General features: G+C 37.8%; 1 protein-coding gene across 1 annotated transcript in view; it reads right to left on the reverse strand.

Moving 5' to 3' along the window:
• VWA8 (von Willebrand factor A domain containing 8) overlaps positions 1-13,773 on the reverse strand; it is a 194,469-nt gene that overhangs the window by 164,759 nt on the left and 15,937 nt on the right. The window contains exons 3-4 of the mRNA XM_074912506.1: positions 4,237-4,367; positions 2,055-2,165 (exon numbers count right to left, since the gene is read on the reverse strand). Coding sequence (XP_074768607.1) covers positions 2,055-2,165; positions 4,237-4,367 — 242 coding nt within the window. The remainder of the gene's footprint in view (positions 1-2,054; positions 2,166-4,236; positions 4,368-13,773) is intronic.

The raw sequence follows: 13,773 nt of genomic DNA on the forward strand, positions 1-13,773 counted from the left end.
TTGGAAATAACTTGTTAAAACTACCTACTGATAGCCTTCTTTGTCTTGAAAGTTCATGGTCTGGTGTTTAAGGAGTAGTTTCTGGCATCTCTAATGTTCTGAATCAGTATAGCCATCTGCAAACCTCAAATTCATTAAATGAACTAATTAAAATTCCAACTCCAGAGTAACCTGTAAAACTATTCCCTTTTATTATTGAACTATAATTAGATCTGTGATGGTTCTAAACATAACTATGTATGATATTTTATGTGTTTTAACTACATTGTAGGATTAGAAAACTTCAGCTGAAATATGAGATTCATCTTTCATGTTTCCAATATTTTAGAAGTGCTCATCTAAATATCAATGATTAATTTTCTGATTTTCCCTTCAGAGCTTAAACATATATGATACTCATCATATGATGAGTAACACACGAGTTGAGAGAAGACATCATGAGTCCAGCTGATTTTAGTACTTTGGTATCTTGCTAAAGGAAAGTCTTGGTCTGAGGTACTGCTGTGCTGGATTCTGGTAAAAACCTTATAACGAAAAACTTCCAACAAATTGAGGAAGAAAGGTAATCGTAGACCTTTACCTTGCAACACTAATCTTAGAGTGTTCTTATTGGAGTGGGATCACTCAAAATAGCTCGTATAAAGTGAAGCAAGCTGCCTCATACTTAGATTGGGATCAAAGTCTTCCAACAAATACAGAGTTAACAGACTATCTTGCAACTTTGTAAGCTTCTTACAGTCCCTAATACAGTGTCTTTTACAAATGTTAGTTAACTAACGCTTTTACACCAGGGGTAAATTACCTTGACTTCCTGTGACAAGCATGAGGATAATGCTGTTCACAACAACAGTTAGGCATGGAGCTAACATGAGTTAATGAGTTAATCCCACAACCTACATAAATGATCTTATCCTCTGGTAAATGAGAAGCCATGTACAGCCCTAATCAACAGTACAGTACTTTAAGTTATCTCATATTGTGCAACCCCCATATTTCCAAAAAAGCATGAGATAATTTGAAGTCAAAGAAGTAGCTAAAAAATCCTGTTTAGTTAGTTGCTATCCTTTCTGAGGATCTTCCATTGCTCAGTCATTTTCAAGAAAATCTTTCTAAAAGTTTCTCTAAAGTTTGAAGGCTGAAAAAGAGATCACTGGGAATTTAAAAAAAAAAAAAAAAAAAAAAGTTTCTTTAAAACAGAGATCAAAGCTTTCAGATTCTCTTTCCTCTCATGTTCCCTTTCCACCCACAAATCACTCATATGATGGTGATATCATTAACCTCTATAGCATCACCAACTGAAAGCTGGTTTAGATAACACATTTAAACTCATACTCATCAGTGGAACTTACTTCTAATTTAATTAGAAACCTAACTTGTATACAAATTTTATCTATCTAGGAAAAGACACATTCTCAATGAAGTTTATATTGCACCTGCATAATCAAAAGGGAGACATGCTATTTGTAACTTAAAAGAGAAATCTTACCTAACCTAAGTCACTCTATGATTGTACTAAATCAGCTAATGGAATGGGGCAATACTGATGGCAGAAGTGTTTAAATCATTATTTTAGTCCAGATCAGCAGTGAGCTTTCAAATAAAATCTCACAATTGTCTCCATTTACTATGCTAGGGTTTCACAGCACAGAGCAGTCTTAAAATACATGAACTAGACTCTTCTTCAATGAACTAGATCAAAAAATTCATTTCAGGAATACATCTAATGTGATATAAGTGTTAGGGAAGAGACAGTCCAAGAGAAGTGCTTGTCTAACTTGCACAGAATAGATCTCACTCGTTGTTACAGAAGCATATAAAAAATAGTCTACCTAAATCAAGCCTGTAGTACTCTTAAGAGACACAGTAATCTTGGATTTGGGTTAAGATTACATTCTTGATAATAACAAGATCAAGAGTGTTACATGAGACTTTCTAACTACATCAGAAACATGTCAGTCAGTCTGTAATTCACATATTTTTTCATCATATAAATCACAACTTCCTTTCAAACTATTTGTAAACAATAATTAGGTGGTGTGTTAAGTGCAACTTGCCTGATCAAGATAAAAAGCACTACCATCTCGGATCTCTCGTCGCTGTTTGAGGTCAGTTTCTGTGGTGTCCCTTGATAGTGCAATATATTCAACCTCCCGCTTTGTTAGCTCCTGTGGACAATAGTCTGAAGTTACTACAAAAATAAGACTATAAACCCAGTAAGTGAACTTTAACAATAGGTCTAGTCACATAATTGTACAAAAGAACTCTAGGCAGCACCATAGTGATCTGAAATAACTGAACAAAATCTAATAGCTCTTATTTTTAAAATGTTTACAGTGTGTTCTGCCTCAAACAAAATGGTTTAAATTTCTGCTCAATAAACTTTTATTTTTCCCAAACCTGTTCTAAAAACATAATAACGAGCTATATATTCTTTCCCTTGAACATCTGTAACACCCTGTAAGTTAATCTTCTGATTCTGGATTCTGAAAAAGAATCAGCATCTGAAAATCATGAATAAAAATCAGAAGTTTTCCATAGAAGTTTGAAAAGTTACAACTCTCACTGTTCAGTAACATCACATGGTGATGCTGTTGTGATTATTACCTGTTCAGGCTTTGCCAGTGCACTGATGAACTAATTGTTCTTATCCTCTCTCCCTTTAATGTTATGAGATGCATTCTGCATCTTTAAAATTCTAGACTACTTAAAGAATGAGAACCCTTGGGTTACTGTTTTCTTTGATTCAATATGAGATATACTTAGAATTTTCTACCTTAAAGGAAAAAAAAACCCAAACCATGTCTTTATACCTGGTGTTCCTGCCACTTCCATATCTGGGTTATCATGTGTTCTGCTAGCAAACAGATTCATGCTGAAATGCTCTTAGCCCTTACCCCTCAATAAAGGTAAGACATAACAGATCTCTCTTAAGAGGCTGCTTTTAACTGTAGTTGTATGAAAAAGTCAAGTAGATATAAAAAAACCCCATGAAAATTATTTCCTTTCCACTTTTTCAGTGGGTTGGTGGAATTACAAAGCCACTAATTCCTTTATGCTGCAGGTAGATACAATTGTATTTTCTTACAATTAAAGGAAAAAAACCAAAAGGTGAAGTAGAGATTTTTCTTCAACAGTCAGCCCTGTGTGTGAACACACAGTAGTAGCTTTGAGCAACAGCAGGTGAAAGTTTTCCAGGCTTCACTAAAGGGACCACAGCATCTATCAGCTCACATGTGAAGACCAGTCTTCACTTAATTGTTTGGCATGGCATTGAACCAGTAAGCTGGAGCCTTTCTAATATAGCTCAGGTGCATACAAACAGGGGTATAAATAACAAGACACATTCTAAGCCCCATGCTTAGATATCGGCTGTTTCCTAAATCCTCTTTTTAGGTTATACCAAAGTCTTCTCATTTATTTTAAGGAACACACTGAGCTATCAAGTTCGTTGAATTAAGAAATCTTTGCTTTCCTTTCCAGAGTTCAAACTCTTGCAGCTTTCTCCTGTATGCTTTGCTTCTGAGAGCTAGTCTTCAAATAATATCTTTTGACTTTTAAAGGAATGGCTGATCTTTATGACAATTGTTAAAACCAGATCCTAGATAGAACTCATGGCAGACAAAATCCAACCCACATCACCTTTTGGGGCAGACAACCCCCTCTTCCTGATCATTTAAGGGCAGCAACAATTTAAACATGAAATTCTGCACATGGTGCTGCCATGGTTCACGCAGATGGACGTAGGCAAGTCCTTCCCACATTCCAAGAGAGGATCATACACACATCTACTCTTTCTAATCACTGACGATAACTGTTCCCAAATGTTACTCAGAACACTCCTCTCTCAAATCCTTTCTTCATTTCTTTTTTTATATAACGAAGCAAAAAACGATTTGTTGTCTGTAACAGTAGGCAGATATCTTAATCTTCTAACATACATAATGCCTAGAACAAACTGTTTCTCCATTTGTGATAGCATATGGTAACACAGTTTTCCAACTCTTTTTTTCCCCCCCTGGAGTTTAAGCAAAAACCCATGTATTAAAATGTCTGTACTTTCTATTCGTCTATAACAAAAACTGAACTTTGGAAAGCACATATATGAAAAAACTTACTTACCTCCTAAGTAGCTTGCTGTAAGATTTTCTAGGACTACCTTTTACCATTTGGATAGTAGATGAATGACTGACTGACATTAATGACCATGCCTCCAAGTATTTAAACCAACATACTTACCAGATATTGCATGGCAATAGATCGCCGGAGAGGCCCAGGAGGACCAATAAGAAAGACATCTTGGCCAAGAAGATCTTTCTGCATTATCCATCTTAAATGGTGGACTACAGACTGGGCCAAAGAATCTGTCACTTTGAAACACAAAGATATGAACACATTATTTAATTTTGAAGAGTATTAAGATACCTGGCCATTCACACATTTCTTTGTTCTTACCTCCGAAAATAAACCAAAGGCACAAAAATGTGCTGCCCTAAAGCTCAAGAGCTGAAAACCAGGGAATTTTACACACAATTTATATTAGACTACTTAATTTACATATAAGTTTATATACCTATCTTACCCATTGCCTTTTTCTCTGCCCAACTTCATCCTTAAGAAACCACCTCAACAAACACCAGAAAAAAAATGTTGATTCTCATTTCACATTAAACTGATCAACACAAAGGCTGGTTTTTATTACCCAATGTTGAGTGGACTTCTCAGCATCAGTTAGCATAATATAGACATGTTATTAATAATTTGTAAAAGATTTATCCAGCTTATAAACCCAATCCTTCTGTGAATCATGAATTTTAAAAAAAAATAGAATACTGTGCTTACATCAGACTAAGATTAATGTTCAGGGACATATTTAATTTGTTATTTTCTTGAAAGACAACTGCACTCCTTTTTACATTTTGACACAATAAAACACAGAATTAAATTACCAAAGAAATACAAACCTTGCAATATCACTACATCAACAGCACGTAGCTTCCAAAATCATAATTAAAAAAACCCTCAAAGCAGATCCACTTATTTCTATTAAGAATACTATACCTTTACTATTTTAAAAAGCAATAACCTGACTGTAATTAAACTAAAACCTTTACCACACATATGCAAATGTTGGCAGCACTGGAAAGCATCATCCAGAAAGCACACACTGAAGGAGGGGCACCGTTCTTGCTGCAGTACATCAATCTATCCCCAGAATAGTCCTTCACATACCCCCTGTAGTGAAGCCTGCCTCTTTCTCAGACATAAGGAAAAAGCACTAGTGCAGGAGGAGAAGAACACAAGCAAGCCAGGAGGGAGATTTATGTATGCATGTATGTATATGGTTGCTTTCAGAACAATCTCACAAGACCGATGATGGGGTTTGAAGCTGGAGCCTCAAGGGTGGTGTCTGGGATGCTGAAGTGCAGTAAGAAAGGAGCAAGAGGCGTTGAAATCTCCAAATTAATACTTGGTTATTTACCTTTTTACAGTGCGATTACTGGAAGCCAACATTTTAAAAAACAAGCCTTAGTTCTACATCAGCTTTCCTGAGACAGGGGAGACAGTATGTGCAGGGCAGAGTTAAGGACAGCAAGCAACAGTGCTCCTCAACTCTGAGGGGTTTCAGTTCAGTGTTGAATCTTTGTATAACAGAATTAAAATCAAATTTTGTAAGATCACAGAAACAGCATTAACTGACTGTATGAAAAATAAGGAAGATTTTTCAAGCATAAAGGTGGCTAAGGAAAACTTCATCAAAAATTTTAACGGAATGTTTTGGTCTGGCACTCAGGAAAAACATTTGATATCTTCCACTTCCAGAGAAATCTACTCTGTCCTTACCACCGATATGAACAGGAATATCATACACATGTAGGTGAACAATCTACGGATTAGGATTATCAAATTAATTGTAAATAAACATTTCAGGTTTGCTTTTTTGTTTTGCTTTCTAAAGAACTGTCATTAATGTGCCCAGGATTAGTTTTTTGTTTACGGTATGGTATGATCATATGAACGTAAGAGTATTTTCTTCTTCTTTGCTGCAATACTGTTTTCCAAAAAGCAATGCACATCACGCGTACCCTGCACAACAGGCTAAAGGAAAATAAATTCCTCACAAATAATAATGTTCCTTTCTACGAGATTTTCAAGAAAATTAAGAAAGTTCCTGTTACATATATTATTTGGGAAATAAATGGTAATACATCACACCAGAAGAACTGCTCTGTCCAAATGGCTACTGGACAGATATGGTAATTTGAAAAGCACCACTCAAATAAGAAGTATTATATTAAAGGTACTATTAGAATTGCAAGACAGGTATCACTGAGAGGCACAGTCATTAATCCTTCTACCTGTTGTATCAAGTTGTCAAAGTGCCTCTAGTTTATTTTTATAATAGATATTCTCCAAAAAAAAGTTACTTAATGTGGACAAATAAGCTTGGAAATCTTGCTGAAACACTGAATTCTTTCATGTCAAAAGTAATGCATTAGAAGCATGGCAAAATCAGCTTTGACATGTCACGACTACAAATGCTTCTGGTGTAATTCACATTAGTATGTGTAGATATCTTTTCTATTTTTAGGATGGTCTCAAGAAAAAACTCGGGTTGGACTTTAAAGCAGTACTATAAATAGAAACAGGATTTAAGAATGTTCATCAACATCTGCAAGACAAACTGTCATGTAAAAGAGAACATGAGTGTACAGCATTCAAAAAACTCCAAAATTTTAGGAATCTGATCCCCCTGCAAACTTTAAGGAATTTGAGGGCACTTATATTCTCATAATTGTGTTTAAACAATCTAAATTCACTCTGAAATTTTAGTTTGAAGAATGCAACTTCAAAAGTCTCCTATAATTTCCTAACTTTGCTTTTTTTGAGAAAAGGACATGAAAGACACAATTCCTTATCGCTAGATTTTCCAGAAAATTGTTTCATTGCTTCACCATTCATATCATTCTCCTCACATATAGATTACAGCTGGATCAATTATAATACATGTTTTCAATCACAAAGTCAGCATGCTGACCATCTGCAAACTCACTCAAAGCCTGTTACAAATAATGCTGACAATTCAAAGCAAATATACCCTAAGGTGAACTGTCACGACAGCAGCTTCCACTTGTCAGTTCCTTCTATTCTAACATGTAATATCTGTACATTGCTCCAGAAATTAAGCCTACTTCAGCTTCCCAGTTATATCCTTCTAAAAATCAGAATATAAAATTTTCTTTGTATGTGCACTCTGTGCTATATGAACTGTTTGCAAAGGAGAGTATGCTTTTCAAAAGCAACTTCAGATGCACATACACACTATCTTGTATATTATTTCTATGCATTTAGACTACTTGTACAGTGGTATCTGCATTGCAAAGCTTTTACGTTTTCTCTAACATAACTTGAAAAAATTCCTCTCTGTTTAAAGAACTGAACATTAACTTTACTATAAGCATCTCATAATAATTTTCTATGACATTTAGGAGACAGGACGAATTAGCTGAAAAAAGCATCAGCATGTATATTACAGCAATTTTTATTAATTATCCCATGAGTCAGATAGCATCTCATGCAAACTGGGCTTGCACAATCTGTTTAGTGGCACTCGGCTGATTTGCAGTAGTTGAGTAGCTGGCCCTACATTCTTAATCTGCAGGATGGTGCGTAGGAAGCTTCTAAAGTGTATTCTCAAAGACACCATCTGGCTCATGCAGGATAGTAGTCGGTGCTACAGTTTGCTATTACTGTGTATCTAGGATGGCCAGTTGAAAGAAATTGCATTCTATTGCTTTGTAATATGTAGGACAACACCTAGCAGAATCTGCTCAAACACTTTGTAAAGTGAGCAGTTGAAGCTGAATGGAGAAATCCCCGAATAAGAAAAGAAGAAAATGTTGTAGATAGATTTTGAAGCAAATGAAGCAGCTGCTCCTGTTTGATCCACAAATCAGCTTTTGATAAAACCAAGACTAAAATGGCTATGCTAGCCTCAGAAATTTTCCAGTTCACTCATACTTAAATTCTTGGCACATTTTACACACACTGAAGCCGTAAGATTCACTGGAGATAGCAGACAGCATCTGCTGGCAAGTCCTTGTGTCCCACCTACAGAAGAAATCCCACAAATGAAGGAGACACCTACCTCTTCCCAGAGACAGACAGTTAAATGAACTGATTTCCAAGAACATCTATTCCAGATGTGGTACAAAATACATTAGAGCTCATGTCCCTGTATGACTCTAGTTTGGTCATCACATAATAACCAACAGGCCTTTAGAAGACATCAATATATATAACTTTCAATAGAATAAGAAGACTTCAGCATACCCTGAACCTTTGCTACAGTGCACATTCAGAGATTGAGAATGGCTTTCTTTATCAGGGGAGTCAAAAGTTCATGAAGGGAAAAAGACCTTCCTCTCATCCAGTTACCAAGGGGGTCCTTCAGCTTTCCATGACAGTTTGCAGTACATACAGCACAGGGCACAGCTGCCATAAAATATGGCTAAGGAAGAAAGATCATCTCCTCCAAGCTGAGGAGCGATGCATCCCAACAAAGAGGAAGTCAGGCAAAAATTACAGGCCTGCGTGGATGAACAGAAGTGCCTGGACAAACTCAAACACAGAAAGGAAGCCTACAGAGGGTGGAAGCAAGAACAGTTAGCCTGGTAGAAATACTGAGAAATTGTCCAAACAGCCAATGACCAGGTTAGGAAAGCCAAAGCCCTGATAGAATAAAATCTGGCCAGGGATGTCAAGGGCAACAGGAAAAGCTCATATAGGTACACTGGTGATAAAAGGAAGACTAGGGAAAATGTGGGCCCTCTCCTGAAGGAAATGGGAGACTTGGTTACGTGGGACATGAAGAAGGCTGAGGTACTCAACAACTTTTCTGCCTCAGTCTTCACCAAAGAGTGCTCCAGCCACACCACCCAAGTCACAGAAGGCAAAGGCAGGGACTGGGAGAAGGAAGAATTGCCCACTGTAGGAGAAAATCAGGTTTGAGACCATCTAAGGAACCTGAAGGTGCAACAGTCCATGGGACCCAATGAAATGCATCCACAGGTCATGAGGGAACTGACAGCTAAGATACTGTCCATCATATATCAAAAGTCATGGTAGTCTGGTGAAGTTACCACTGACTGGAAATGAGGAAATGTAAATTTTTTATTTTTAGAAAGGTAAGAAAGGAAGACCTGGGGAACTACAGGCCAGTCAGTCTCACCTCTGTGTCTGACAAGATCATGCAGTGGATCCTCCTGGAAATGGTGCTAAGGCACATAGAAAACAAGGAGGTGACTGGTGACAGCCAACATGGTTTCAGTAAGGGCAAACTGTGACTGACAAATTTGGTGGCCTTCTATGATGGGGTTACAGTGTTGGTGGATAAGGGAAGAGCAACTGATGTCATCTACCTGGACTTCTGCAAAGCATTTGACACAGTCCCACATGACATCCTTGCCTCTAAATTGGAGACCTGGATTTGCCGAATGGACCACTCAGTAGATGATGAATTGGCTGGATTGTTGGACTGAAAGAGTTACGGTCAATGGCTCTATGTCTAAGTGGAGACCAGTAAAGAGTGCCATTCCTCAGGGGTCAGTATTGGGACCAGTGTGTTTTAACATCTTTGTGAGTGACATGGACAGTGGGACTGAATGCACCCTCAGCAAGTTTGCCAACAACATCGAGCTGTATGCTACAGTCAACACACTGGAGGGAAGGGATGTGCCATCCAGAGGGACCTGGACAGGCTGGAGAGGTGGGACTGTGCAAACCTCATGAAGTTCAACAAAGCCAAGTGCAAGGTCCTGCACATGGGTCAGGGCAATCCCAAACACAAATACAGGCTGGGCAATGCGTAGATTGAGAGCAGCCCTGAGAAGTACTTGGGGGTATTAGTAGATGAAAAACTGACTACGAGCCAGCAACATGTACTTGCAGCCCGGAAAGCCAAACACATCCTGGGCTGCATCAAGAGAAGTGTGGCCAGCAGGTTGAGGGAGGTGATTCTCCCTCTCTATTCTGCTCTCATGAGACCCCACCTGAAGTGCTGTGTACAGCTCCGAGGTCCCCAGCAAAAGACAGACATGCACCTGCTCAAGCGAGTCCAGAGAAGGGCCACAAAGATGATGAAGAGGGGCTGGAGCACCTCCCTTATGAAGACAGGCTGAGAGATTTGGGGTTGTTTAGCCTGGAGAATAGAAGGATCCAGGAAGACCTTACAGTGGCCTTCAACTTAAAGGGGGCCTACAGGAAAGATGGGGAGGGACTCTTTATTAGGGAGTGTAGTGGTAGGATGATAGGATGAGAGATAACGTTTTTTTAACTGAAAGATGATAGACTTAAAGTAGATAGAAGGAAGTAATTCTTTCCTGTGAGGGTGGTGAGGCCCTGGCACAGGTTGCCCAGAGCAGCTGTGGCTGCCCCCTCCCTGGCAGTGTTCAAGGCCAGGTTGGACGGGGCTTTGAGAAACCTGACCTAGTGGAAGGTGTCCCTGCCCATGGCAGGGGGGTTGGAACTAGATGATCTTTAAGGTCCCTTCCAATCCAAACAACTTAAATTCTATGAAGAAGGGAACAAAAACGCAGATCTTTATACATTTCAAAAAGGGAAATTGTTAAAAAAACAAACTGAGCTCACTGAAACTTATTTCACAGTTTATTCACCCTGAGAGACAATGGAGTGAGTTGCCCAGAACACAGTAAAGGAGGCAGCATGGCCAAGGTGAAGAGTGAGGTACTCCTATGTGACCTGCTTTCAGCTGCTTTCATTTAGCCCTTCGCAAGTAAAACATTGCCGCTCTTCCAATTCTATGCTAACGTACAAAGCTCAAAGTGTTTTCAAAGTCTTATAACATGGTTACATCAGAGAGTTTTAACTGGAATACTATTTTTCCTCATAAATTTTTCATGGTAAGAGTCTTCATTCCAAAAATTTTTGTTCTTGCAGTGGTAAGGAAACAAGTTCCGAGTCTTTGCAGGGGCTTAGAAAGGGGGAAGGTACTTCTTGGATGAGACTGTAAAATCATTTATCATTAATTACCCTGAGTCAATTGCTTCACAGGAAGGTATAAGATGTACATCGGTAAATCATATTTCTCCATCTGAGTATAAATGAAAAGAGAATATAAAGGAATCATGTAAAACCAAATAGCTTTCTGGAAGGAACCCTTAATGGAATTCAGAAGTCTAAGTTTCTCTTAGTGACATATAAACATGGAATAAATGAAACTATTCTTAGTTGGATGTGCAACTCATATGGAAATACACAGCCAGAACAGTTATCTGTAGCTCAGACTCCAACTGGAGGGACATATTGTGTCTGCTTTTGAGCACAACAGCTCAGTCCAGCACCGAAAAGTTTGAGAGATTCTAGAAAAGAGCAGGAATAATTATCAAAAGAAACTGGACTTCAGTCTAGAAAATAATTGACTGAAAAATAATAACTACTGTTTTCCAATATGCAAGACAGAATCAGAGGCATCACAAAAAGCTTTTTTCATAAAAGAATCACTAATTCCTGGAGCAAAGCGTTCAGAGAGGTTCTGGAATCTATGTCACCAGCATATCTGAAGAACAAGGAGTACAAACATCTCTCAGGAACAGGTTGGATTCTGCTGACCTTGCTTTGAGGCACAAGGAACAGTGCAGACAACTCCCTGAGCTCCACACAGACCTTTGCTGTAGGTTTCCATGTTCCCGTGTATCCTGGTGCCTCACTCTCTGTATAGACAAAATGGGGATAATGGTCTAAAACATTCAGAGCTCTACCGACAAAAAATCCACTATTTCAGATTCTAGATTAGGTGGTAACAGCCAAGTAGCAGATCAGCTGGCAAGCGTACATGAAAACTCAAACTGCTGAAATAATCACCATCTCTGACAACAGACATCTTTCCTTAGGCTAGGAAGGAACAAATGTAGTGACAAAAGTCTTTGTTAGCATAAAATTACAGTCATCCTGCAACACAACCTGTCTCTGTAATGTATTGCACTCTGACACTCTAAGATTTAAAGTTAACAGAAAGAACACATGTTCCAGCACAAATCTGAACCTACTTTCCTGCTCTGAGCAACAACTGAACACACATGCTTCTCCCTGCTTTAGCACGTGGTGCTTATCATTCTGGGAGAAGGACACGGGGCTATCTTACTGTTAAGGCAATAGTGATCTTTCAGTTGAAGAATAAATAACAGGAACTTCTGGTACCACTGAGCCCACTACAGAGAAATAACCCCAATTTCCTCAACGTTAAAACAATTCACTTTCAAGTACAGAAACCCCTTTAGTGCTACTTTTCTTCTATTTCACTATTATATGCACAAACCTGTTTAAATTCCCCATGATAATTAGTCTTCCATGTATCTCAATTGACAAAACTGACAGGATTTATCACTTAACGCCTTGTATACACGTATGTCACTTTTGATGACACATTGGGGAGTGTGGACTCCGGACACCTGGCACAAAATCACACAGTGTTTGAAAGTAATCTTCCACAATTCAATGCAGTTGCATTTAATATGACTACAGCCCAACTCCCAAATGCACTTGCACCTTCAGAGAGAAGCAGAGCCAATGTGGTGTTGCAAGAGAACATCCCTTTTCCTGTCTTAACAAGGATTTGCTGTCATGAACAAAGTGTCCTGGAAGAGCTATGTTAGGAACAGTTCTGTCAAGATTAATAAATACATGAAATATCAAGTACATTGTCATTTTCATAAAATTTACAGAAATCATTAACGAAAGTAGTGCACTGATATGAACGTAAAAAAAAAAAAAATAATGTGCGTTCTCACAATTCAATTTTGGATCTAAACTATCATGGAAAGCCATATGAAGTTTCTCCAAAGTACAATTAAAGAAACAATTGGGCTTTTCAGGTGAGATTTCAAAAATGTAGGTGTTCTTTTTACTGCTAGACAAACAATCAGTGCAAAAGTTAAGTGCTCTCTTTCTAGATCGTGTCAGACACAGTTATGACAGAAATCCCATTAACAAAATTGCCTTGTGTATGACTTGGTTTTACTTGTCATTTACAAAAACAAAAAGAACAATGCGTATTTTATGTACTTTTAATTATCATCTTCCAAGAAAAAGCCATTTGCCAACAACAGCAGAACAAATGAGTATTTTACACTAACAGACAAAATGGAGTGCATCATACAGAACCTGCCATGTATTTATCCCTAAGGTAACCAGCAGTACCTATCCTATCCATTTCTGCAAAATCTAACAAGGTTCAATAAAGGTGTTAAAAATCAGTTTAATTTGGTAACACACAGAATGAAATATTTTGGTACCAATTATGTGACCAAATGACAAAATGTAAAGCTTTTTAGGTACTTAATACATTTATATTCCTTCTTGTGTTACGATTTTTTTTCCAGATTTTTAAGCCTAGAATAATAATGCTGAGTTTAGAATAAGTTATAACATCCTTAGAATTTGCTGTAAAATATAGATAGGCACTGTCAAAAATCACTGAATTTTAACATGACTTTTATCTGGTAGAATAACAAAAGCAGAAACATTCTATTCTACACATATGATGAGCTAAAAAACAATATCATATGGAATACTAGTAAATTGAGTGTAACTGCTTCAATTCCCTCCTCTTTATTCTTATTCTACTTCAACGCAGACATTACAAAGTCTGAGACCTTTTCAGGGATATTTTCCACTTAAGTGGATGACCAAATTATTTCTAGTCTTAGTTTAAAAGAAATCAGGTAAGTACCTTGGTTATTTAAATGTTTAATTTAT

This window comes from Athene noctua, chromosome 1, assembly GCF_965140245.1.
Source record: "Athene noctua chromosome 1, bAthNoc1.hap1.1, whole genome shotgun sequence".
NCBI classification, from domain to species: Eukaryota; Metazoa; Chordata; class Aves; order Strigiformes; family Strigidae; genus Athene; species Athene noctua.